The sequence below is a fragment of the Carassius carassius genome, chromosome 5 (assembly GCF_963082965.1).
Source record: "Carassius carassius chromosome 5, fCarCar2.1, whole genome shotgun sequence".
NCBI classification, from domain to species: Eukaryota; Metazoa; Chordata; class Actinopteri; order Cypriniformes; family Cyprinidae; genus Carassius; species Carassius carassius.
Genome location: NC_081759.1, coordinates 38,462,158 through 38,488,970, shown reverse-complemented (window position 1 = coordinate 38,488,970; position 26,813 = coordinate 38,462,158). Strand labels below are relative to the sequence as shown.

General features: G+C 36.4%; 3 protein-coding genes across 5 annotated transcripts; 1 reads left to right on the top strand and 2 right to left on the bottom strand.

Moving 5' to 3' along the window:
• The first annotated feature begins 592 nt into the window (after positions 1-592).
• On the top strand, positions 593-11,670 carry LOC132141569 (synaptic vesicle 2-related protein-like). The gene is made up of 16 exons (XM_059551206.1): positions 593-806; positions 3,340-3,500; positions 3,948-4,033; positions 4,241-4,339; positions 4,484-4,555; positions 4,671-4,795; positions 5,436-5,499; positions 5,636-5,761; positions 5,899-6,027; positions 6,364-6,437; positions 6,645-6,721; positions 6,952-7,056; positions 8,449-8,560; positions 8,664-8,745; positions 9,322-9,411; positions 10,327-11,670. The coding sequence occupies exons 1-16, from the start codon at positions 772-774 to the stop codon at positions 10,537-10,539; spliced, it is 1,650 nt and encodes a 549-aa protein (XP_059407189.1). The 5' UTR covers positions 593-771; the 3' UTR covers positions 10,540-11,670.
• A 65-nt stretch (positions 11,671-11,735) lies between these two features.
• On the bottom strand, positions 11,736-23,409 carry LOC132141570 (D-amino-acid oxidase-like). Of its 2 annotated transcripts, none has more exons than XM_059551208.1 (11): positions 23,375-23,409; positions 16,282-16,477; positions 16,029-16,143; positions 15,614-15,690; positions 15,405-15,470; positions 14,965-15,019; positions 14,148-14,252; positions 13,984-14,066; positions 12,783-12,900; positions 12,601-12,699; positions 11,736-12,017 (listed from the first exon to the last, which is right to left on the bottom strand). In XM_059551208.1, the coding sequence occupies exons 2-11, from the start codon at positions 16,473-16,475 to the stop codon at positions 11,886-11,888; spliced, it is 1,044 nt and encodes a 347-aa protein (XP_059407191.1). In that variant the 5' UTR covers positions 16,476-16,477; positions 23,375-23,409; the 3' UTR covers positions 11,736-11,885. The 2 variants fall into 2 exon arrangements, with proteins under 2 accessions (XP_059407191.1, XP_059407190.1); XM_059551207.1 differs by lacking the exon at positions 23,375-23,409 and adding an exon at positions 16,899-17,245 and having other exon boundaries at positions 16,282-16,484.
• On the bottom strand, positions 17,732-25,763 carry LOC132141571 (D-amino-acid oxidase-like). Of its 2 annotated transcripts, none has more exons than XM_059551210.1 (11): positions 24,784-25,763; positions 24,096-24,291; positions 23,843-23,957; positions 23,637-23,713; positions 23,375-23,440; positions 23,125-23,179; positions 22,857-22,961; positions 22,719-22,798; positions 22,432-22,549; positions 19,060-19,158; positions 17,732-18,036 (listed from the first exon to the last, which is right to left on the bottom strand). In XM_059551210.1, the coding sequence occupies exons 2-11, from the start codon at positions 24,287-24,289 to the stop codon at positions 17,914-17,916; spliced, it is 1,032 nt and encodes a 343-aa protein (XP_059407193.1). In that variant the 5' UTR covers positions 24,290-24,291; positions 24,784-25,763; the 3' UTR covers positions 17,732-17,913. The 2 variants fall into 2 exon arrangements, with proteins under 2 accessions (XP_059407193.1, XP_059407192.1); XM_059551209.1 differs by lacking the exons at positions 17,732-18,036; positions 19,060-19,158 and adding exons at positions 21,829-22,164; positions 22,246-22,344 and having other exon boundaries at positions 24,784-25,753.
• Between the last annotated feature and the right edge of the window lie 1,050 nt (positions 25,764-26,813).

Below are 26,813 nucleotides of genomic sequence, written 5' to 3'. Positions count from 1 at the left end.
AGAAAATTCAATTTGTACAGTATAAAAACCATTAAGCCCATGGAGAGTCCCCGTAAATCACAAATGCAAGTAGACTATGTGTGTGTGTGTGTGTGTGTGTGTGTGTAGCTAAAGTTTATTTAAAATACTTGTTATCCATCAACCCCTCAGAGTCAGAACTATTATTTTTTATCCTTTCAGTAGCCTAAGTATACATTTAATATGTTGTTAGATTTGCCAGTAGTTCTTCAATATTTAGCTTCAAAATAACCTTGATTTTGTACGGCAGATTATAGAAATCTGGAGAATCATTTTAATCTTTTTAATAAACATGGCCTCGTGCACTAGCCTATTAGGCATAGCCTAGTAAAAGGCGCAGCTAAATCCAAACATATAATTTATTATTATTTAAATATCTATTAAGTGATTTATAACATTAAGCAGACATGTGTCATCGAACATTAAAATATTAATATAATTGACTTTACTACTTAATATAGAAATAAAAACGTGAAAATTCAGTGGAATTCTTGGGAGGTGTATTGTCTTGATTCATCATCTCCAGAGCGTCTTCGCTGCTTTGGTTCATGCCTTTGCAGAGATCCAGCACTAGCGATTGACGCGACGCGACGCGACGCGACAGACGCAGGGATCATGGACGCTCCGCAGCGCGCCGCCCCTCTCTGAGCTCTTTTCTGTCCTCACGCCCGCGGTGCTGAAATCAGCCTCGACCCGACAGCAATGTAACGGCAATGAGACAAAGACACCGGCAGCCCGACTAACACACCGATAATGGACGATGATTTGTTTCAGTTAAGACAGCTCCCGTGAGTCTGCTTTTCATGCCGTTTCTTTCATCCGACCTGAGCCGTCATGTAAACACTCTGTTCCGTTCATTTCAGCCCGTATCGATCTAAAGCTGCTAGAATGTGACATTGATATTCATGCAACTTATTTGAAAAATCACTGCTTACATAATGGCTGCTGTAGATGTAGGCTGATGTAGATTATGGGTATTTGGGCAGTATGGATTGGCAAATGTTTGGTAAAGAGATCAAGTAGATTCAACTGTTTATGTATTTTAAAGCAGTAACGTTGTGTTGCATTGAATATTTATTCGTCAAATGATTCATTTGCATTGTACATGATGATTCCATTGAATAACGCAATAATTATTTGTGTCTGAGTGGGTGTTTAATGTATGGTTTAACACTCATTCTGATCACAGATCACATTGCATGGAGTTCAAATAGATTTACGTAATAACACGAAGCCAATTTGATTGACCTAATGTTCAACTCTGATCGATTTTATATATATATATATATATATATATATATATATATATATATATATTTTTTTTTTTTTTTTTTTTTTTTTAATTTTAAATTATTTGCAATGTTTTCTGTGGCAGCCAGGCCTTTCTTAACTTATGGTTAAATACAGCTAAGCATTAAAAACATTTTTATATGTATATATAAAGTTGCTTAATCTAGGGTTTAAAAAAATATGTTAACCCAAGGTTAAATTAAAACCCTCTATATTAAAAAAGGCAAGTTTTCATAAGTTATTCTAAAATATATAGCCTATTATAAATTTTATGTAGGCCTACATAAAATTATACTGTCTTTTGGAATGTAATATTATTTTAATCATAAAGTAATATTTTATTGTGAACTACATGTATGGTAAGTATTACTTTATTATGGTTCTAAAAGCTAAAGCTAAAATTGCATTTATCTCCATTAAAGCTAATATAATTTATAACTTTATATGGTAAGCAAAAGTTTAATTGTAACATTTTTACTTTCTTTTTCATTTTACAAACATTTTTTACATTATAGCAAAAAGCTTAAATATCCCTTATGTAGCGTTTTGGTTTTTTGACTTTTTTTCCCCAAAAATGCAAGTTAATATTATCACATTGGACAAAACATCAACTTTGCTCATGAATGGTATAAACCCTACCCAAAATATTTTTGCTGCACTTGTACTGTTCCCAAAAATTGCTTATAGAGTCCTGCTATAATCAGTCTTTTTTTATGTTTTACACAGGTTTTATAAATCTGTTTGGAACTTACAAGCAGTTTTTAAAAGGCTTTCAGCATAGGATCTTCAGCACAGTACAAAGTATAACTGGTTCTAAAAGGAATGAGGTAATTCATGAATAGCCAAACATCTTGGTCTAATTGACTGATCGCCCAGTGCATGTGGCATTTTAACAAGACAAGTAAATGTAAATCTGTCCTTGTGTGTCATTGATCATCTGTGTTGCAGATGAGTGTTGTACGAGTTTTGAATACACTGCCTGTTTATGCTGATGTTATTCCTGTGCTGCTGATGCTTGGCAGTAGGCCCAGTCCCCATCTGACAGTGCGCAGAAAAATCATGATGGCAGCGCTCTTAATTGTTGATGTAAAGCTTGTTTCAGTCTTTTTCAAAATAATACTGATGAAATCGTTACATTTTTTAGCATTTTCTTAATGTTTCCAGGAGTTCATGTCTGCTCTGTCATCGAAACCGTTGCTAATTTCAGATGATTTATGATCTGCATCCTTGTTTCTGTTTTTTTTTTACTCCTCCAGAGAAACGTTTGTCTCTGGTGAGCGTGGAGAGGTCATCTTTTTTAATTACACTGCCTGTCTGCTTACGAAAGCTTTATTGGTCGCTGTGAGCCTGCAATTACAGTAATTACACTGTGGGATATCTGTGTGCTCCTCTTATTTACTGCTCCCTGATCCAATCTGTCTTCATAGCTGTGAGGACATTTAAAATCCCCCTGACTACCGCTAGAGCATCTGTTGTTGTTTTCTTCAAACAGCAGTTTTGATTCAGTGAGAAGATGCCTGTCATCTGGTCACCCCATTAAGGCTGTCGGTCGTGAGTCACAGTTTCAAACATCATTGCGCAGTCTCTTCACACGTCTGGCTTTCTCTGGTGCTTTCGTTTCAGAACCCCAGAGGAGGGATTGCACAAACAGGAAGCTCTCTCATCGCCTTGGCAACAGTCTCTTATTATGTGCATCATTCTGTCCAGCTTTTTACAGCTGTATTCCACATACAGATCCTTGATCTGTCGAATGACATATTTCGGTCTGCCACATTCCAATAAACAGCATATACTGTATATTGGCTGTTGCTATATTATGCATAGGCATTGCTGAAGCTGTGATTAAGCTGTCAGGCCTATTTAAATCTTTCTTCATGTTTTCTGAATACAGCAGCAGCAGAAATATATAGAGCATTATTAGAGCCTTATTGGCTTTTTTAGTCAACCATTCATATGCAGTGCTTCAGAAATGTGTCGATCTGGTTGATTCTGTACCTTATATATCTGTATGTCTGTTTGTCCCTCTGACAGAGTGGTGAAATTTCGGCGTACAGGTGAGAGCACTCGCTCAGAGGATGAGTGTGGCGGAAGGGAAGAGGCTTTGCAGGTGGAGGGAAGACGGACAGATATGGAGTCTGTTTCCCTGGCAGATGCTGCTCCGGTGCCTCGGGAATTTGCCAACCCAACTGATGGTATGATTAGTTCATTAACATGCTAATTGTTCACCAGTTATTACATTTTTGAAAAGGTGTCTCCTTTCTTTCTAAATGTGACCCTGGCCCACTAAACCAGTCCTAATACCTAAGTAGCACGGGCATATCTGTAGCAATAGCCAACAATACATTGGTCAAAATTATTGATTTTTCTTTTATACCAAAAATCATTAGGAATATTAAGTAAAGATTATGTTACATGAAGATATAAAGAAATTTAAATTTCTTAACGTAAATATATCAAAACTTACTTTATGATTAGTAATATGCATTGTTTAAAAAAAAATGCAAGTTGTTAATAAATACTGTATAAATAATACTAAAATAACACTTTGCGCATGTTAAGTGCTTCCTATAACAGGATAGTTGATTGCATTGTCAGAAAGCTCATAAGCATCTTTAAGGCATATGTTGCTCTTTTAACAGATACCTTTATGGTTGAGGATGCAGTGGAAGCCATTGGCTTTGGAATGTTCCAGTGGAAACTGTCCATCCTGACTGGACTTTCCTGGGTAACAAAACTTAACGAAATCAAGAGAGGGAATAATTGTCATACCCTCACAACCCTGTATAATTACAGTCAGTTTGGCTTTGAAATGAAACTTTTAGTATTTATATTATTCAAATGAACACTATCATTTTATAAGCTGAAGCTGTACACAGAAGGAGTAGTTGCTATATTTGTTTCCATATGTCTTGATGGTTGTATTTGTGTGCAGATGGCCGATGCCATGGAGATGATGATTCTCAGTATATTGGCCCCTCAGCTGCACTGTGAGTGGGCACTGCCCAGCTGGGAGGTGGCACTGCTAACTTCGGTACTGTACACTACTCCTTGAGTCAATAATGACTCCACTCATGCTTTTTTAGACAGGTTTGGCAAAATAAATGTTATTGTTCCATTAAACCTGAATAACCGCACTGACGCAAATGCAATGAGTCTCTTATCTTCTCTGAAACAGGTAGTATTTATTGGAATGATGATCAGTTCTTCATTATGGGGAAACATATCTGATAAATATGGGAGAAAAACAGTGAGTATGTTTATTAATTAAAGAGCAGTATGTGCATGTCCAACGGCACAAATGTTGTTTCTAATCTCACTGTGCACCAGCGAGGACTGATTAGAGCGGCGTGTGTGTGTGGTAGGGTTTGAAGATGAGTGTATTATGGACTCTGTTTTACGGCCTCCTCAGTGCGTTTGCACCTATATACGGATGGATCCTGTTCCTCAGAGCTCTGGTGGGCTTCGGCATCGGAGGGGCTCCACAATCGTAAGTGTGACTCGGATCTGAATGCACACACAATTATTTAGAAGTTTGGCGTCTTGTGGATTTTTTGAAGTTTCTGAAAATCGAAATTTCTCATCAAGGCTGCATTTGGTCAGAAATACTGTAAAACTGTAACATTGTGAAATATCTAAACTGAAAATCAATTTGAATAAATTTTGATATTTAATTTAGTCCTGTCATGGCAAAGCTGAAATTTCAGCATCATTACTCCAGTCTTCAGTGACACATGATCCTTCAGAAATCATTCTTATATGCTGATTTGGTATTCAAGTAACATTTCTTATAATTATCAATGTTGAGAATAGTTGTGTTACTTTAAAAAAAAAAGTTTAATAAGAAATTCAAAATTATTGAATTTATTAATTGCACTTGTTTTATATAGTTTTTGCAAAAAATAATGTTGCAAAAAAACATTGCAAAAAATAAATGAATGCATCCATGCTAAATAAAAGTAAAAAAAAAAACATGTCCTTCAGACCCCAAACCTTTGAATGGTAGCCTTCAAACGTTTAATTTGCAAGTTATTTTAATCTATAAATTCTCCATTACAGTTGACCATTTTATATAACAATATCATTAAATAATTAGAGACTTACAGCTAATTTTTGATCTCTCTTATAAGAGTAACATTGTATGCTGAGTTTCTCCCCATGCGGTCCAGAGCTACTTGCATTCTGTTGATTGAGGTAATATTCTATTCTTCAAATACAGGTATCATAGTTTGAATGATTCAATAGTTTCAGTTATAAGTTGATGGTGTGAAAGCATGGAAATCCTCATAACTAGTATACCTTAAATGTCTTTCTCTCTGATCCGCTGTAGATATTCTGGGCTTTGGGTACAGTGTTTGAAGTGATGCTGGCTATTTTGGTGATGCCTACTTTGGGCTGGCGCTGGCTGCTGGCCCTCTCCACCATTCCACTCTTCATTTTTGCTTTTCTTTGCTTTGTAAGTATGAAGTTCTCAAATATCAGTTTGTTCTTTCTCTTAGAGCTAGATATGGATAGACCAAGCCATGTTTTGTGGTGTGAGCAATATATCATCTGAACAACAGAGTAAGCGAAATGTCTAATGCACATCAACAGTGGCTGCCGGAGAGCGCTCGTTACGACGTCCTGACAGGAAACCAGGAGAAGGCTTTAAACACACTCAAACGCATTGCAACAGAGAATAATGTCCCCATGCCGCTGGGAAAACTCATAGTGGCCAGACAGGTAAAAACTAGTTGAATATACTTTATATCAGTCATGCAATTTACGGCTTTCTTTACTTGGTATTTATTTATTGGAAAATGATTGAAATACTTACTATAATACGCTGTGTATTAGGCATTGAATCTGCATTGGTGTGTGAAAGTTTTCATAGAAAAATTATGATTCATTATTATGTTGTACTATAAATGATTGACGAAAATAATAGGACCAACTTAAACTTATACTACTTATATTGTTAAACTTTTTAACCATTTTCAGCATCTCTCTCTCTCTCTTAACCATTTTGGCTTTTTTTTCCTTCTTTTTTTGGGTATAATTGTTATTTGTTGGGTTCAGGAGGACAGGGGGAAAATTCAAGATCTTTTCTCTCCACACTTCCGCTGGACCACTATTCTGCTCTGGTTCATATGGTAAGATGCTTCTCCAAAGTTCTATTAATTATTGTGTGAACACTCATTCAATCACATGTCATTATGTAAATGTCTACTATTAAAGTTGTAAAGGACTTTTTCTCACTCTCACTGTTTTGTTTCACAATTTCACTCAGATATTCCACAGTGTTTTGTGTTCTTGCGGCTTCCATTCATATTCTGTTTATTGTGTGCTTTCTGATGCAGGTTCTCTAATGCATTCTCATATTATGGTGTGGTTTTGCTGACGACTGAGCTTTTCCAGGAGGGAGGTGCCTGTGGTAGTGAGTGAAAGCATTTGTGTGTTTAAAAAAAAAGATCGGAGAGTAGTGAGAATGTAAGGAGTATGTATAGAATAACCTATAGTATAACGTTTATACCGCCTATGTTTTTTTTTTTAATAGTATGTAAACCAGTGTGTTTAATATCATTTCAAATTATAGATTGGTAGAATGCTAACCATCCACAGCCAATGTATTCTGTGTGCATATACTGGTCGTGTGTCTCCCCCTAGGGACGAAGGGCAGTAAAATGGAGCCAAGTTGCAGCTTGGAGTGCAAATATCTGAATTCAGATGATTACAAAGACCTTCTGTGGACCACACTTTCTGAGTTTCCTGGTATATATTTGTATTATAATGCCATTAAAGGATTAGCTCATTCAAAAATGAAAATGTACTCACTCCAAGACTGTTCTGAAATCCGAATTATGAATTATTCAGAGACCGGATATTATTTTTGATATCTTTTTACTAGTGGATGCAGGACAGTAGTTCATTTATGTAAGTGAGGATAGAAATAAAGTAAACTGTGACATATTATAGCCTGAAAATTTAACAGACTGAACGAAATGAAGCATTGCTTGGTAATTGGTTGACCTAAATTGGTATTATCTAATTGTGTTCTTAAATTTAACAGCTCACAGCTGACAGCTATTCAACCTTTCTATCAAAGTTATCTGATATTATCAAGATTAATTTGTTCTGACACAGTTTAACTCTTGAGTTCTTATCACATTTTATTACCATTTTCTAAACTAAAGCGAATAAACTGATAGTGTGAGACATGTTGAATGTGTTTGACTGTAAATCAAGCGTTACATGACTCACCTGCAGTGAATGGGTGCCGTCAGAATGTAAGTTGAAACAGCTGGTAAAAACATCACAATAAACCACAAGTAATTCAGACCACTCAAATTCATCAAATAATGTCTTGTGAAGTGAATAGTTTGTTTGTAAGAGGATGTCATTAGGATGTTCTTAACTTTAAACTATTGCTTCCAGCTAAAACATAAGCCATCTTTAATATTAATAGCTCCATCATGTCTAAATCAGGAAGGAAATATGCACAAATTATGCACCATTTACAAGCAAAAACAAATAGCAGTGGAGTGTGAGGTTGACTAGAGTCGTGTAGATTATTGTGATGTTTTTATCAGCTGTTTGAAAGTCGTTGAAAGTAGCTTTTTATCAGCGTGGGAAGTCGTGGCCTAATGGTTAGAGAGTCGGACTCCCAATTGAAAGGTTGTGAGTTTGAGTCCCGGGCCGGCAGGAATTGTGGGTGGGGGGAGTGCATGTACAGTTCTCTCTCCACCCTCAATACCACGACTTAGGTGCCCTTGAGCAAGGCATCGAACCCCCAACTGCTCCCCGGGCGCCGCAGCATAAATGGCTGCCCACTGCTCTGGGTGTGTGCTCACAGTGTGTGTGTGTTCACTGCTCTGTGTGTGTGCATTTCGGATGGGTTAAATGCAGAGCACAAATTCTGAGTATGGGTCACCATACTTGGCTGAATGTCACTTCACTTGAACTCTGATGGCACCCATTTACTGCAGAGGATCCACTGGTGAGCAAGTGATAAATCTCTTCAAATCTGAAGAAACTAACTCTACATTTTGAAATTTCAGCAAAAGTTCATTTTTTGAGTGAACTATTCCTTCAACATCTCTTTTTTGAATAAGTTATGGCAGGCATTAAGAAAATGTGGCAAACGTTTTGATTGATGCGTCACAGGCCTGCTGGTGACCCTGTGGGCGATTGATCGATTAGGGAGGAGGATGACTATGGCGTTGTGTTTCTTTGTCTTCTCCCTCTGCATTGTGCCGCTCTACGGCTGTGTGGGAAGGTCAGAAAGCACTTCTATTACGGTCATTTTTCTAGGGCATTCAAGTCTGTAGTAATCACATTTGTGAACATACTGTGAATAACTTCATTGCCTTTTATTGCAGGACGTCTTTGACAGTATTTATTTTCATCGCAAGGGCTTTTATCGCTGGAGGTTTCCAGGCTGCATACGTGTACACCCCTGAGGTGAGAACCCTTTCAATTCATTTCAGTTGATATATAATTATTTTTCTGGAAGAACTGAGGCTCAAAGAGAAGCTCTTTCCTTCTTTTCCCTGACAAAGCAATATGTAATTGAATATTTGACACCCCTGGCAGATAGACTGTAAGGAGAGTAAAGTAGTGTTAAATGATTTGCTCAAGGCAGCAGCTGTGCTGGAGAAGGATTTTGACCTTGGGAAACATCCAGTTCCTGGATCACTCCCTCCACTTGGCAGCCATTGCAGCAGCTCGCCTGACATAAAACAGGCTGCTTTGTCATCCTACTTTTCAGGAAATACTGGAGTTCATCTCCAGAAACAGGGCTGAAGGGTTGAATATTACATATAGTGTCTATAGGTTGCTTAAGAGCGTAGTTACTGACTAAATATTCCCTAAGCAGTTTACCTAACTACATTAATCTTTGTCAGTGATATTTAACTGATTTTGAAAGCGTTTACAGCATGCTGAAGAAACTTAAGTGAAGTAATAAGTCCATGTCATTCACTAACCACCCTGTGGTTAAGTAATAGTTCAATGTTCACACTCAGTCTTCGTTTGCAGGTGTATCCCACAGCCACGAGGGCACTGGGTTTGGGCACCAGTAGTGGGATGGCTCGGGTTGGAGCTCTCATCACACCATTTGTGGCACAGGTGTGGAAATAACAATAAATAAAAGGCACAAAATACAGAATAATGTAAAATCCCAGTCAAAAAACAACAAATATTATAAAGAATTATTTTGAGATATTATTAATGTGGGATATCCAATATACTTGCTGTTTTTTATTTACTTATTTATTTTTGCTTTTAACAGTTAAAACAATTCCTGTAAAACAATGGTTTTGAATCTGTGGCAGTTTGGGAAAATTATCCATTATGCTGAGATCTGTTGCTCATGCGGGCTGCATGACTTTGAGTCCAGCTTGCAAAAAACTCACTCTGCGAATAATTCAAAGAGTTACAAGAAATAAGAAACTAAAAAAGAAAGAAGAGAAAGACAAGGGGGCTCATTCACTAACTCCATATGTGTAAATGTTTTCAGAAATTATGATTCATTAATAAGTTTGAAATAAATATTATTTTACATTCATGAAAAGAAAAAGAACACTTAAAGCAAGGTTTGTGTTCAGATTTTTGTTTACACAAAACTATTACATACTATTATTTATACTATAGTATTTTTTTTAAATGTGTTTAAATAATAATATGCAGCACAACCAATTTCAACAGTAATCATAATAAGAAGAAATGTTTCTTGAAATCATGAAATCGGCATATTAGAATGATTTCTGAAAAATCATAGGACACTGAAGACTTGAGTAATGATGCTGAAGATGTAGTTTTGCCATCAAAGTAAAAAATGACATTGAATGACAATTAAATGTTCTTTTAAATTGTAATAATTTTTCACAGTGTCACTGTATTTTTGTTCAAATAAATGCAATCTTGGTGAACATTAGAGATTTCTTCAAAAACATTAATCTTAATAACCCTTACCAGCCTCGAATCTTACTAAACTGTCAAATGTGTGACCTAGAAGAATAAGTCTCTGCTTCTGTCCTCAAGGTGATGCTGGAGTCATCTGTGTACCTGACTCTGTCGGTGTACTGTAGCTGCTGCTTGCTGGCTGCTATCGCTTCCTGTGCCCTGCCCATAGAGACCACAGGACGAGGCCTCCAGGAGTCCAGTCACAGAGAGTGGGGTCAGGAGATGATGGGACGGGCCTCAGACCACAGCCCTGGAGGGATTCCACGTTCCAGCTCCGGATCACAGGACTGAGAAACACCACAGATAGGTCTGGAAAGACTTTGTAGAAGAAATTGGGAATATTTTCTTTAAAAACAAAAAAAACAAGCAATGTGTGTCCACAAAGGAAATGCATTTTAAAAACTCATGGTTTTGATTTAAATCTGTCCATTAATGACACATTCCTTCACCAAAGGTTGCAGGGTTCCTTTTTATGAACCTCCAAACCAGAGAAAATGGATATCGCATATTGCATAATACTCCCCTTTGGCCCTAAGGAACTACAACAGGAAATGGGTTGAAAATCGATCTAAAACATGACAAACTGCATTATGCAGTTTAACACATAAAATCACTCTCATGTTCAGAGGAGCAACGAAAGATTGAACCTGAAGTCATGAAGTTTTAAGATAGCACAAGACAATGTACGATTGTGACAGGTTTGGTATGACAGGAAGTAGAAAGATGATTTGTTTAATTTTTTAAGAGGGCTTTACACTCCAGTATTCCTTTGAAAAAAACTTTTATCTCTTCACTGAAGAGAAAAGATGAGATTCTGCCTGCTGTTAATCACACATTGCACCAGTTTGTGGTCGGTTATCTTGCTTTTTTCAACCATTTACCATACTTTAAGCTGGTTCAATGTTATCCATTCACAGTTTTAGACTTTCGCTGACACTAGTGATGTATTAAGTGGACACCAAAGTCTTCTTTTCACACTGCTCAGCATTTGAGATCACTACTCTTCATCCTCTCATCACTGCAATCACTCATGTGAAGTGTATAAACTCCAGTTGATCCCTTCTAATCAGGCATATCAAAGGTTATTGGATTCTTATGATCTTAAAATACAGCTCAATAACAATAAAACAACAGCAAGTGGCTTTCATCAGAACAGGCATTTATTTTAATATTGTCTATTCTAGCACATCAGGCTCCAAGCACATTTTTCAAACAACAGCTTGCATCAAAACACACTTTGTTTATTCAGCTCGACTGCTCAATGCTATATTTGGTTAATTGTATTTCTGTACAGTGGGTGTGTGTGTGGCATGATGGGAAGTGTGCAGTTGTTCCTGTGAGCGCAGAGAGTTGCCTCTGCCTTTTGTTTTGTGTCTGTGTGCAAAGATCTCTTGCCACTGCACTGGATGTTACTTGTAAGATAACAATAAATTATGCTTAAAAAAAAAATAAAAAAAGTGAGTACATGTATCTTTATTATTATAAATTAGTGCAGATAAATGTAGAGAAATGTATTTAATTCTGAAGATTTGTTATCTCTTGGTGGAATCAGTATGATAATTGTTATTAGATAAATGAAAATAAGAATTAAAACATTAGATAACATGTCTAAACATTTGTCCAGAGTCATATATCTATTAGAGACGTGATTTAGAGAGAGCTAGCAGGCCTTTCTGCTCCAGGATCTGTCCAAAGAGACGAGCAGCTTCCTCAGCACATCCACGATGGATGGTCAGTCCAAAACCACCATGACCATAGTTATGAATGACCTGAGGAGAAATAAAACATCATGGTGTGTGAACAGAGAATCATGAATCTGCAGAGCCCTAAAGGGACATCATGATTAGGGGAATAAAAATTATTTAACTAGCAAAACTTTTGTGTTTGCCTGAAAAACGTTAATGTTTGTTCACAAAACCCTACACTGTTTCTTCACTGGACATGACTGTCTTGTGTCAGTTCGTCATAAATAGAATATGCTTCAGTTTCTGTTTGAGATTTGTTGTTCATGCCAAACCGCATCCAGTGTAGGCAGAATCTGATTTTAATGGGTTTTGATGTTTTATCGTCAAATGTAGACACAATGTTATTCTTTTGCTTAGTAATATTTAGCATTTACCTGAAAAACGTTTTTAATATTCTCTTGCAAATCCCTCATTTGTAGAAGTAGTACCGTGTTAAGGCATCTTATTGCAGTAATAATATTGCAATATAATTTTTTCCCCCTCCAATGTCATATTTTTCCAATAACATTTCTATTTAGGGGCTCGTTATTAATCATATATTATCTTGGATATTGATGTTGTAAAATGACGTCAGATCTTAAGTGTAATGATCATTCTATGAGCTCACCTCAAACGAGGTCGGTCCAGATCGTATGGTCTCTCTCTCCAGTCTAACTTTGCTGCGAGCGGGTCTGAGACCAGTCCAGTCCTCTACTATCCGTGCATGCTAGAGAAAAAAATACAACATCCAATCCACTCATGCCACTCAAACAAACACTAATTTAGCAAGGTTAAACTAGTTGAAACTACCTTTAGACTGGGCTCAAGCTTGCAGGCCGCTTCCCAGATGTTTTTGTGGTCAACAGAACTGTTCTGCAGATTCCAGTTTCCTACTTGGAAAACTCCACCCACAGTGACTAAACGACTCCTGCAGAAACAAAATGACCTGAGGTAATGTACTGTACATCACTGCTAAGACTGCACTTCATTATAAACACAAAATTGAGCAGCAATGCTTAGTACGTGTTAAGTATTACATACAATCCCAATACTTATTAATATTTAACTTTAGCTTTTATTTAATCAATACTGTTACAACTTTGTCATTATTTTTTTAATACATTTATATTTCTGTGATTGGCTAGCCATCCAGTGCATTGTGATTGGCCGAATACCTAAAGCATGTGACGGAAATGTTAGGCCTCTTAACATATTGTGATTCCTTGTCCGTCCGGAGCGACGAGACATAAACATTAAAACCCATTATAAACGTCATACAAACTTAGGGGCTAATACAGAAAAGGCACTATCACCTTTAGATTTCAAACAAGACAATGGGATGGTCAATCATTAGATAGATCAGTAGATAGTTCATCAGTAGGTGTCCATTTGGATGAGAAATTAAATTGGAAAGAGAATACTAATGTTTTAATAAAGAAGGCTCAGTCAAGACTTTTCTTTTTGAGAAAACTAAGATCTTTTAACATTAGTACAAAGCTTTTAGATGTTTTCTATCAGGGGATCTTGGCTAGTGTTCTTTTTTATGCTGTTCTTTGCTGGGGGGGGGCAGCTTATCTGTTGATGATAAAAATAGGATAAATAAGCTGATCAAGAGAGCTGGTTCAGTTATTGGTCTTATCCCAGACTCACTTGAGGTCATTGTGGAGAAGAGGATGAGGTCGAAATTAAAAATTGTTATGTTTTTTGAGGGCCATCCACTATATAGTGTTTTTATTTGACTCAGAAGCTCTTTCTTTGCCCTGCATTTCTGAATTGTGCTACTGTATCTTGTTATAATCATGTCTCATTGGTCTCTTAATCATGTGTTTCATAGTTTTTAAATGTTGAATTATTTATTTATGTGTGTTAGCTACGTGGTGTGCTTGTTGGCTGTATGTTTTAAGTTGGTGGCTTAAGTTGGTTTCCCTTTCGGGATTAATAAAGTTTTCTCTCTCTCTCTCTCTCCAAGACAGTAGATGTTACAATAGAGTCTCATCATGAAGAGGCTCACCCAGGAATGATGTACGGTGAGTTATAGACTCCTGATGAGGAATCATGTGTGAGGATCCAGTGTTTCAACCAGGGAACGTCTACCTGTTGATATAAAAACATGAGATCAGAGCAGTTCCATGTAAAAGCTTTAAGTCTGATTGACTTTTCTCCACTAAACCTCACCTTAATGATCTGTCCTCTGGCTGGCTGGAGCTCAGGATCAGGCTGGAGGTCTCCTGATCGGACACCGGAGCAGTTGATGATAACATCAGCACCACTATCTGCCAACTGAAGCACATTGTGGAGGTCATTACAAATATACACATTTTATAATTACTTTTTTAGAGCATATATGAGGGAAGAATAATCTGAACATTAAATTAATAAAATTAGAGTTAAAGAATCTGCTTATAATATGTTAAAACTAGTATAAGGTAATCAGATACTACACTTTTCTTACTGATTTTAACAATCATGTTAACATATAACATATTGTTGGTTTTTAAATATCTTATGATGTATAAAATACAATAAAAGTAGTAATATTATGAAATATTATAACAATACTATTATTTTAATAGAACTGTTTTATATATTTTAACAACTATTTAATTACATGTTAAAATTAATTTATTTTTGTGATGTCAAAGCTGAATTGCAGCAGACATTAATCCAGGCTTCAGTGTCACATGATCCTTCAGAAATCATTCTAATATGAGATTTTTCATTTCTACATACATTATCAATGATGATGCTGCTTAATATTTTTCTGGAAATTATGATACTTTTTTTTCAAGAGTCTTTGATGAATAGAAAGCTGTAAAGATCAGTCTTTATTTGAAACAGAGTTATTTTGTTACATTGTAAATGTCTCAACTGTCCCTATCAAATTAATGTGTTCTTGATTAATGATTTCCTTTTAATAGCTAGTGTAAATTTTAAGATACTGATCCATTAATTAAAAAAAAGATGAATGAAATGAATAAGGAATTGCTCAGACCTCTTTAAATGAACCAATCTTCCTCTGATAAAACTTGACATTTCTTTGTCTTAACCTGTAGAAAACAGAAATGTGACCAAGGTGTCAAAAGATATAGTGTTAATCATTGTTAGACATGAAAAGACCAGAAAAGATTTTCCATGACTATATACATACATAACAGTTATTCTAATGCATATACAGTAAAGCACAAAAATAAAAATATTCATGAACAAATTGGAAACAAACATGTATGCAAGATGTCTAGACACATAATAAACATGTAATATAAAAGTCTAGAAATAGAAGTCATAATGCTTATTTGTGTTATAGGTTTAAAAATGTAACAATTTCTAAGCTTATATTACAGTTTGAAATGTGGACTCTGTGGACTCAACTTTATATTCTATTTAATTCCAATTTTAAAGTTGGTTACTGATTAGATCACGGGAATCTCTCACCACTCCATAAGCCAGGGCAGGTATGTCTTCCCTTCAATCATGAGAGCAGTGTTGAACCACCCAAAACTGAAAAGATAGAAGGAAAAAGGAAAAGTGAATTATGCAATTTTACAAAAATTACTACTACAACAATCAAAGCATAAAACGACAAAACAGCATCATCAAATTACGAAATAGTTTGTGAATGATGAGATGCAGTTGGTAAGTACCTGTATCCCGGGAACATATCTAGCTCACGTTTAGTCAGCTGGCGAAAACCCAACACGGCATCTCTAAATGAAGGGTCCTGTTTGAGGGGAGCAGAGAGATTGAGTCATTTTCATTATTCTCTCTTGGGTCAGTTATTTTTACTCTAATTTTATCCTGTTTTTAACCAATGCCAGAAAGAGGCCTCAGCAGTTTAAAGTGGATGATCATGTCTCTTAATTACAACAACTTTTTTTTGTTCAGATATACAATAAGGTTCTTTGTGCTCTGTTCAGGCCATTCACTGACTGGACTGGAGCATGTTTAGGGCCCACAGGCAGAGACAAAACTGTGAAATCAATGGAATTTATAAATGGTTTATTATATGCCATTCTGTAGATAATGACATTATATGCAATGGAAAGATAATGTTCTTACTGGTTGGGGTTCAGTGCACAGATTGTAGCCCGACTGGAGGAAGATTCCCATTTTCACTGAATCTGAAGAGCTGAGGCAACTTAGAAGATAGTCAAACGTCTCTTTGTTCCATTTACTGAGAAAAGGAAATAAACACTTTATTTGCTGCTATAAATTATACAGCATCTTGGGTTCTTCAGGATAACTGAGAAACATAAGAATGTGCTTCAACCGATTCACTGACACTTTTAGATTCACACAACTTAAAGCTCACGTTTCTTGCACGTTGCCCTTGTCGTAGAGATAGGGCTGCCAGAGTCCAGCTGCCCCGTCACTGGTGGTGAGTGGAGTGAAGACATCAGCATACACCTCTATGGTGAGGGGGGTGATCCTGCTGTGGAAGTGCTGGTAGATGCTCTGAGCGGTGGAGAGGCCGATGACCCCCGCTCCAATGATGCACACCTTCATGTCTGCTAACTAAATGCAAGTATAAATATGACTGCATGGTTTTATTGCATATTGTAATGTTGAAAACCGATTGGAAAAAAATTTCAATACAAACCTGTGTGTTATGAATCATCCATTAGTGAATACATAGTGCTGCCATATGTTTGCATTGTCATAGGAAAAGGCTTAATTTGTTTTATGAAGTCTTATGTCCATAAAACCCCCAAACAGACACTATTTCAACGTTAAAATTTATAATGACGACTAACAAGGTTATAGAGCTTGAGTTGTTTTTATTAGTTGAATCCTTGTCAACTGTAAGTTAATAAATAATGGAAATAAACTTGAAATAATCCACAGTTTTACATTCATGCATGTGGCAGAGTTGCTTTACACTGCATTCAAGGTATACTTCATATTTTATAAAAGAGCAGCTTTACTCACCACACTTTTTTGTTCTTGTTACCTGCAAAAAGATATGTTTGTATCTTCTTTCTTGCAAGAACAGTGCAAGGACAGGGCGCAAAACTTACAAATTAACTTTTTTCCCACGTTACGTACGTCAGCTGTGACGTTGAGGCGGCGCTATTCGTGTGTTGTTTTCAGTTGATGCTCTGTATGGGCTGGATTCTCGATACTAGTCTTACTATTTTTGCATGGTAGAAATCGAAAAGTAGTATTCTAGATGCTTTTCCTAACTCAAATCTTGTGGTGGACGTTTTGATTCCTCTTAATGATTCGATTCTCTTTTAATTTGTTCACTAAAAAGATTCGTTTATACATTTGCGTTACATCGTTAGTCCAGCAGGTGGCAAAATCGTTCGTGAGTCATTTACTCGAGAAACATTTGCGTTATTTCCATTTCAGGCCAGGGTGCATTAACTCTAAGGTTAATTCTGGGTTTTTGTCAAACCTTATCAAAACACGCCACCTTCATATATATGTCAGCACAAACATTACAATACTGCAATACAATACAATAATTTGTAACGTGAGCAGCTGTATGTGTCCAGACTTGAGAGAGACATTTTGTGTTTTTGTCTGAGTACACAGAGAGTGTGTATCCTCATGTACCTTTTAATTACATTTTATTTCTTTGATAAATACATTTCAGGGACATGTCAGAGCTACCAGATTAAATCATCCTATCTGTTTGTTATATAAAATAATTAAACTCCAGTTGATTCCTTATAATCAAGCATATCAAAGGGTATTGGATTCTTACTATCTTACAATGACAATAAAACAGTAGCAAGTGGCTTTCATCAGAGCAGGTGTGTAGGTCACATTTATTTTATTATTGTCTATTTTCTAGCACATCAGGCTCCAAATGCATTTGTCAAAAGTTGGTTTGCATCAAAACAAAACATTTAGCAACAAACTTTGTTTATTAAGCTCAATTCCTCAATGCTATATTATATAGATAACCTTATCCAGAGGCACAGATCTATGAGGGATGTTATTTAGAATGTCCTAGCAGGCCTTTCTGCTCCAGGATCTGTCCAAAGAGACGAGCAGCTTCCTTAGCACATCCACGATGGATGGTCAGTCCAAAACCACCATGACCATAGTTATGAATGGCCTGAGGAGAAAGAGAACAGCATGGTGTGTGAACAGAGAATCATGAATCTGCAGAGCCCTAAAGGGACATCATGATTGGAAGATAAAATGAGTTGGAGAAAAAAAAAAAAAAAAGTATTGACTTGCAAAATTTAATGTTCATTCACAAAACCTTACAGCACTTTGACAGCGGACGTGACCATTGTCACTCATGCTGTATCAAGCTAGAAGCGGTCTATACTGGATGTGATAAAGCAACCAATGCAAATCATCTGTTCTTTGTTAGTTCATCTTAAATAGGCGAATCACATGCAGTGTAGACAGAATCACTGATTATAATGGGTTTTATTGTCTTTGGTCAATTTGTGCCTCTCACATCCGTTATAGACACAGTGTCATTCTTTTTTTGCTTAGTAATCTTTGGCATTTACCTTGCAATAAATTTAAGTTCTCTTGCAAATATTTTGCATTCACTTGTAGGAGTACAGTATTCCCCCGAGAAGCAAAAACATTAAAATATTTCCCCCCTCCCATCTCATATTATTTCCATTACAAGTTTTGTGACCAAATACAAATGTTTTGTAAGGGAATATAATGGTTCTTCATGGGGTTTTAATGCAATCAATCATTGGTTTTAAACTTAACAAGCTTAAAGAAATGAATTGAAATAAAAATAATGCTGAAAATAAATTAAAGCTATAAAGGTGAAAAAACTATCAATGCTTTTGTCTTCACTTGCAAATTCTCTTGGAAAATATTATATAATATAGTTAAATGAAACATTAAACAATACAGCTTTACATCCTATTTTATATCATTTTCTTGGGGATAATTAAAGGTTTTGCGAGCATAGCCAAAAGCAGTTGGAATATCCAATTGCAGTAATGATATTGCAATATAATTTTTTCCTCATATATTTTTTCCAGTAGCATGTCCATTTAGGAGCTCTGTATTAATTATGCATTATCTTCATTATTCATAGTGATCTTCCTTCATTGAAAGATGGCATCAGATCTTAAGTGTAATGATCATTCTATGAGCTCACCTCAAACGAGGTCGGTCCAGATCGTATGGTCTCTCTCTCCAGTCTAACTTTGCTGCGAGCGGGTCTGAGACCAGTCCAGTCCTCTACTATCTGCGCATGCTAAAGAGACAGAAAGAGACTCAATCCACTCATGCCACTCAAACAATTATTGTCTGACTGATTCTCCTTTTCATGATGGGCCATACATTTTTGAGACAGATTGCTGGCCAGTCAGTCACATCCGCATGTGTCTACGAAACCACACTGTTGAGGCACACGCAGAATTAGAGAGATATACATTCCTAAAGAGGGGATAAAGTGCTTTAACCAGGGAGCGTCTACCTGTTGAAACATAAAGCATAAAGCTCTATGTAAACGTTCTAAGTCTGATTGACTTTTGTCCACTAAACCTCACCTTAATGATCTGTCCTCTGCTGGCTGGAGCTCAGGATCAGGCTGGAGGTCTCCTGATCGGACACCGGAGCAGTTGATGATAACATCAGCACCACTGTCTGCCAACTGTAGCACGTTTTGGAGGTCATTATAAATACACACATTTCATGATTTAATGATGAGGCCAACAGAATCTCAACATTAATTTAATTTATTAGTGCATCTTCCTATATTATGGTAAAGCTGTTTTCAATTAACCAGGTGTTACATTGTCCTTACTACCCTTAACAATAAAGTTAACATCTACACTACCATTCAAAAGTCAGGGGCAGGGTTTATTTATTTATTTATTTTCATTAGAAATTTGAAAGAACTCTTGTTCACCAAGGCTGCTTTTATTTGGTCAAAAACACAGCAAAAACAGTAATATTGTGAATTTTATTACAAATGAAATTTTCTGTTTTAGTATATTACATTTACCCAGTGTTACTTCAGTGTCACAAGAGCTGACAGAAGTTATTGTAATATGCTGATTTGATGCTTAAGAAACTTATTATTATCAATGTTGAAAACAGTTGTACTGCTTAATATTTTCGTGGAATCTGTGGAAATCCATTTTTATATCATTCTTGATGAATAGAAAGTTTTAAAGAACAGTATTTATTTTAAATATAAATATTTTGTCACTTAGTACTGTAAATGTCCTAAATGTCACATAAGTCAACTGAAAATTCTTTGCAATAAGCACAGCCTGAAAACAAATAAATAACTGTTTCTTCTGAAGACAAAAGGAGCACTTGGGAGGAAAAATATTATTTATTTATTTATTTATTTATTATTATTATTCAGATTTAGCAAGTTTATAATTTACTGGGTAGCAATTATGGATTATTTTAATAGCGACTTAATAGAGAAAAAAAAAAAGTTGAAGAAGCCAGAGGTCTTCCCATTCTGTTTCATTAAATGTGTTAATCCAAAGACTAACACAAGCAGGTATGGAAATCTGAAATCTATTAAAGGCAGGGTAGGTAAAAAATGTATAAACAACTTTCTTCCAAATTTGTTTAAACTTTCTATATATATCAATGCATAATTAAAATGTAAGTACTCTGATAAAAAGAGTATAAAAATCGAGTGACTCTAGACCGTTTAATCTGTATTAAACACAGCTCATTATTTCCATTTCGGGACGAAACATAGGATTGGCTTAGGCGACTGTCACTCTCTCGCAACCATGGCAATCACCCTTTTGCCACACATGACCTGCCCACTTGCGTGCGCACGTTTGATTTGAGGAATTCAAGAGGCACGGATCCTAGGAATACCAAAACAATGGCAGAGAAACAGCAAGCAAAATTCACAGTACCAGCCTATGCAGTTAGTGAAGGCAAACCAGGCAAAAAAAGGAAGACAGTAACAGTACAAGAAAAGGCAATGAACAAAAAGTCTTTGGATAAACAAGGAAATAAAACGCAAGTTAATATCGGCGTGGCTTTCCAGCGATGGCGAGAACTGAGGGAACTCAAGGGGCTGAAAAGTGACTCCTTGATGGCTTTATTTCTGCTGGACAGGTAAATCTTTCTTTTTGTATTTTGATCATACATATTTTTTTGTTTATTTTTTCATGAAGCATGTGTCATTAGCACACGTAGCTGCGTAATATAGCTAACATAACATTACTTAGCGAGCCGTAGTAGAGACTTTGGAAGGAGCCCAGAAGGGAGGGGGTGGAGTGAATGGAAATAATGAGCTGTCTTTAAAACAGTCGTGAGAGGTCTACAGATACTCGATTTTTATACTTTCTTTTTCAGAGTACTTAAACCAAATTTATTAGCATTTAAAAATAAGTAATACATTATACAGAATAATTATTGTCCTTCAGTTGTACAGGTACATATCTGATTGTATTGTATTTTTTAAGGCCTTGGTGTAATGTTTACGTATTTGTAAAAATGCAAATGTATTTATTATTTATAAAACTGTTTATACATTGTTTATGTACCTGTATTTATCTTTTTTTAAACTGCTCAAGCGCGTTTAAATTGATTAATAGGTTCAGTTGAATCACAGGTTGTGCAGATATGTTCACATATTAAATATAATGTTATATACTATTATATATACTATATACTATTTTTATATACTTCCTTCATATATGCAATGTATACTGGAAAATTATTTCATAGGTGCATTATATGACTTAGAAGATACCTGAAAATTCTATTGTTAAAACAGTCATAGAGCAGGATCCCTTGCCACTACAGTGATGAGCATGTGCATGATAATAATAAAGCTTAATTTAAAAAACATTAGATCAAAGCATAAATAAATCATGATAGCATCTGATTATTTATTGTACATTGGCTAAATAACATGCTGACAATTCATCTCTGTTATGATTGTGTTATGTTATCTTTTATTTGAAAACTCTATTAAAGTATAATAAAAATAATAGATGTACATTTACATCTCAGTATTTAAGGATACATTCTTAAACTCATGGAGTTCCTTTTGGATTCAGTATGTCAGCTACTGATTAAAGAGACTATTGCTGATGTCTGATAAAAATTATGTCTAACATTGTCCAGAGTCATATATCTATTAGAGACGTGATTTAGAGAGAGCTAGCAGTCCTTTCTGCTCCAGGATCTGTCCAAAGAGACGAACAGCTTCCTCAGCACATCCACGATGGATGGTCAGTCCAAAACCACCATGACCATAGTTATGAATGACCTGAGGAGAAATAAAACATCATGGTGTGTGAATAGGCAAGGTTAAGAAGAAGAAATACTGCTCTCTTTACTATGAGCTCACCTCAAACGAGGTTGGTCCAGATCGTATGGTCTCTCTCTCCAGTCTAACTTCGCTGCGAGCGGGTCTGAGACCAGTCCAGTCCTCTACTATCCGTGCATGCTAGAGAGAAAGAAAACTGAGCAAATCTGTGGAAATATGGAAAAACACACCTTAAATAACAGATTTTGACAACATGTGATCCCCTACCTGTAGACTGGGCTCAAGCTTGCAGGCCGCTTCCCAGATGTTTTTGTGGTCAACAGAACTGTTCTGCAGATTCCAGTTTCTTACTTGGAAAACTCCACCCACAGTGACTAAACGACTCCTGCAGAAACAAACTGAGGTCATGTGCATCTGTCATGGGACAAGACTACATTTTCCATGTTATAATTATCACAGCTTAAAATGGCAACCAACACAGCATGTTTTACTTTATCTCTAAATGTCTTCTTTTTTTTCAAACATACATTGACTGTGATGAAAAATAAACTCACCCGGGTATGATGTACGCTGAATCACCTTTAGATGAGATATTATGTGTGGTGATCCAATGTTTTATCCAGGGAGCAGCTACCTGTTGACATACAGCACAGAATCAGAGACTGTCTAAAACTCTATCCACTAAACCTCACCTTAATGATCTGTCCTCTGGCTGGCTGGAGCTCATGATCAGGCTGGAGGTCTACTGATCGGACACCGGAGCAGTTGATGATAACATCAGCACCACTATCTGCCAGCTAAAGCACATTTTTAGGTCATTACAAAGTGTGACCACAATCACTTCACAACAGGATAGATGATGTTCACACAGCTCAAATATTAAAAATTAGCATTGCTACACTTGGGCCACTCATACAGAATGTTTTGTGTAGTGAAACAAAGTGCAACAAATGTGCAAACCTCTTTAAATGAACCAATCTTTCTTTGATGAAACTTGACATTTCTTTGTTTTAACCTGTATAGAGAACAACAGAAAATGACTAAAATCTCATTGTTATATATTATATACATGTAAAATCACGGCGACCTTATATATATATATATATATATATATATATATATATATACACATGCACATACATGTATATCTTTACATTTATGCTTAGAGCTTCATCCTAGTTTTGTTTTTGTAACTGAGAAGATCTCTCACCAGTCCATAAGCCAGGGTAGGTATGTCTTTCCTTCAATCATGAGAGTGGTGTTGAACCACCCAAAACTAGGGAAAGTGGAAATGGAGATGTAGATATGACATTTAGATCCTTTACATTCAGACTGAGCTGAAATATATAATATAATACATAGGTCTGTCCAGTTAAACTGAATATTATTACATGTCTTGTAAAGGACTTTGACTTCAAAAACAGTGATATCAGTTTAAAATAATAATCAAAATAAATAAAGTTGATAAGTACCTGTATCCCGGGAACATGTCTAGCTCACGTTTAGTCAGCTGGCGAAAACCCAACACGGCATCTCTAAAGGAAGGGTCCTGTTTGAGGGGAGCAGAGAGACAGCTACAAAATATACCTAAGAATATAGCATTGTTCAATGAAATGCCATGTCAACTATGTATTTTAAATATAAAGCATTTTTATGAAGGAAATGACAGTGTTCTCACTGGTGCAGTTTCAGTGCACAGATTGTAGCCCGACTGGAGAAATATTCCCATTTTCACTGAATCTGAAGAGCTGAGGCAACTTAGAAGATAGTCAAACGTCTCTTTGTTCCATTTACTGAGAAAAGGAAATAAACACTTTACTTGCTGCTATAAATTATACAGCATCTTGGGTTCTTCAGGATAACTGAGAAACATAAGAATGTGCTTCAACCGATTCACTGACACTTTTAGATTCACACAACTGAAAGCTCACGTTTCTTGCACGTTGCCCTTGTCGTAGAGATAGGGCTGCCAGAGTCCAGCTGCCCCGTCACTGGTGGTGAGTGGAGTGAAGACATCAGCATACACCTCTATGGTGAGGGGGGTGATCCTGCTGTGGAAGTGCTGGTAGATGCTCTGAGCGGTGGAGAGGCCGATGACCCCCGCTCCAATGATGCACACCTTCATGTCTGCAGAAAAAAGTGCCATAAACATGCAAATGTGGCTTTAGTAAATCTATTTGCAGATATGAAAACATAATTAGTTTTGTATATGTAAGGAAAGTATTTTGTATAACCCCCATAGGCTTTTTTATTTTTTATTTTATTTTTATTAAAATTAATTTCTGCTTTATCCTGCTATGTGTAAATAAATTTAGCACTTTCTATTTTAAATATCACCAGACAATGCTGCCATGTGTTTATTCATACAACTGACTTGATATTAATGAAAATTATTTTTGCAAATAATGTACAAAATCGTGCATGTGTATTTCAGAGAAATCTGCACAACCACATATTACATACTGTAGGCCTATATGCAAATTTGAAAGACATTATTTTAGTTTTCCTTCTTGTTCACCTTCATGTAAGCTTTTTATGGTTTAACAGGTAATACACCGTCTGCATGTACTGTAATACAAAGCTGGAAATAATTTATTAAAGAAACACAGTTTCACTCACCGTAAGTTGACCAGATGTTATCTCCAGTCCTGCAAGCTCTTCTTCACTCTCTCTTATATACACTGCCATGTGCAATGCAATCACAGATGGATTTAGGCAGAAAACAAAATTTACTGATTAACTAATTCTTTATTACCTAACTCCCATAACGTAATCAGCAAGTGCCTGAGTCTATTCATTCATTGTCTTCACACAAAGCTTGATGATGGGGTGAAGTCCACCAGATTAGAACCAGCCTCTAGTGGCCTCTTGAGGTCTGTAAAAGTTTCACTTGAGTGAATATATTTAGCCTAATTCATTCACAGAGCAACTCTGGAAAATTTACATTTGATTAAAATCCTGTGTATCAGTCACTCCGCTATTGCTTCTCTGCTAATGTCTCCCCTGCTAAAAGGAAATACTATCATAACAAAACTGACAATTCATCTAACTCTTGCATGCTCTTTAAAACATTTTCCTCCAACCTTTGTCTTCCTCCTCCCCCTCCTTCATCAACTCCAACAGCTGACGACTTTGCCACATTCTTCATTAATAAAAATCAGTGCACAATTTCCCACACCACAATCTGTCAAGCACATCTTACCAGCAAACATACACTTGTTCACATCCTTCTCTTTACTCTTTGAGGCAGAAGTCTCCAAACTCATCCTTTCTAATCATCCTATTACTTGTCCGCTTGATCCTATTCCATCTCATCTCCTTCAAGCCATTTCTCCCGCAGTTGTACCTGCACTCAGTCACATCATTAAAACATCCCTTCAGACTGTAACATCTATCTACTGGGGTGCCTCAAGGCTCAGTTCTTGGACCACTTCTCTTCACTGTTTACATGGCACCACTAGGTTCTGTCATTCAGAAACACGGCTTTTCTTATTACTGCTATGCTGATGACATTCAACTCTACCTCTCATTCCATCCTGATGATCCAAAGACAGCAGCTCGCATCTCAGCTTGTCTAACAGACATTTCTTGCTAGATTAAGGTCCATCACCTTCAAATCAAAATTGCCAAGAACGGCTTGTGATTTCAGCAAACCCATCGTTTCATGGCAATTTCAAGATCCAGTGAGGCACATCAACCATAACTCCTATAAAAACCGCCAGAAACCTTGAAGTTATGATTGATGATCAGCTGACTCACATTGCTAAAACTGTCCAGTCCTGCAGGTATGCTTAATTCAACATCAAGAAGATCAGGACCTTTCTTTTGAAACATGCTGCACAACTCCTTGTTCAAGCTCTTGTTCTTTCCAGGCTGGACTATTGCAATGCTCTCTTGGCAGGTCTTCCAGACAGTTCTGTCAAAACCTTTACAATTAGTCCAGAACGTGGCAGCAAGATTAATGTTTAATGAGCCAAATGGAATGCCACCACACCCCGTTTATCAATTTGCACTGGCTACCGATAGCTGCCCCGCATTGATGTTTCCCTACAAAACCACCACTGGCTCTGCACCCCTTTACCTAAATTCATTACTTCAGAGTTATGTGCCGCTAGAATCTTGATTTCTGCAAGTGACCATCGCTTTATTGTGCCATCCCAAAGAGGCACAAAATCACTTTCACAGACTTTTACATTAAATGTTCACTCCTCGTGGAATGACCTGCCCCACTCAATCTGAGCAGCTGAGTCCTTAGCCATCTTCTAGAATTGGCTAAAAACACATCTCTTCCATCTTTATTTGATCCTCTAACTCTAGCACTCTGTATTTTAATTATGTTCTTAAAAAAAAACTTGCCTGTTTTAGACTTGAACTCTATTAATTTACTTAATGCTTTTTTCTCATCAAACCAAAACAAAAAACTATCTTCTTTTTGTGTTCTATCTATTTTCTTTTTATTTATTATATCATTTAAAAAACCTTGCTATGTGTTCTGCATTAACCCCTGAGACTTGTTACTCTGGCTCCGGCTCGTCACATCGTGATGCCAGTAGGGGGCGACAAGTGTCTTTATGTGCAACATTGAGTCACTGATGTTATTAAATTAACCATTCAGCCAGTTTTTATTCGAGTCATTTATGACTGCAACA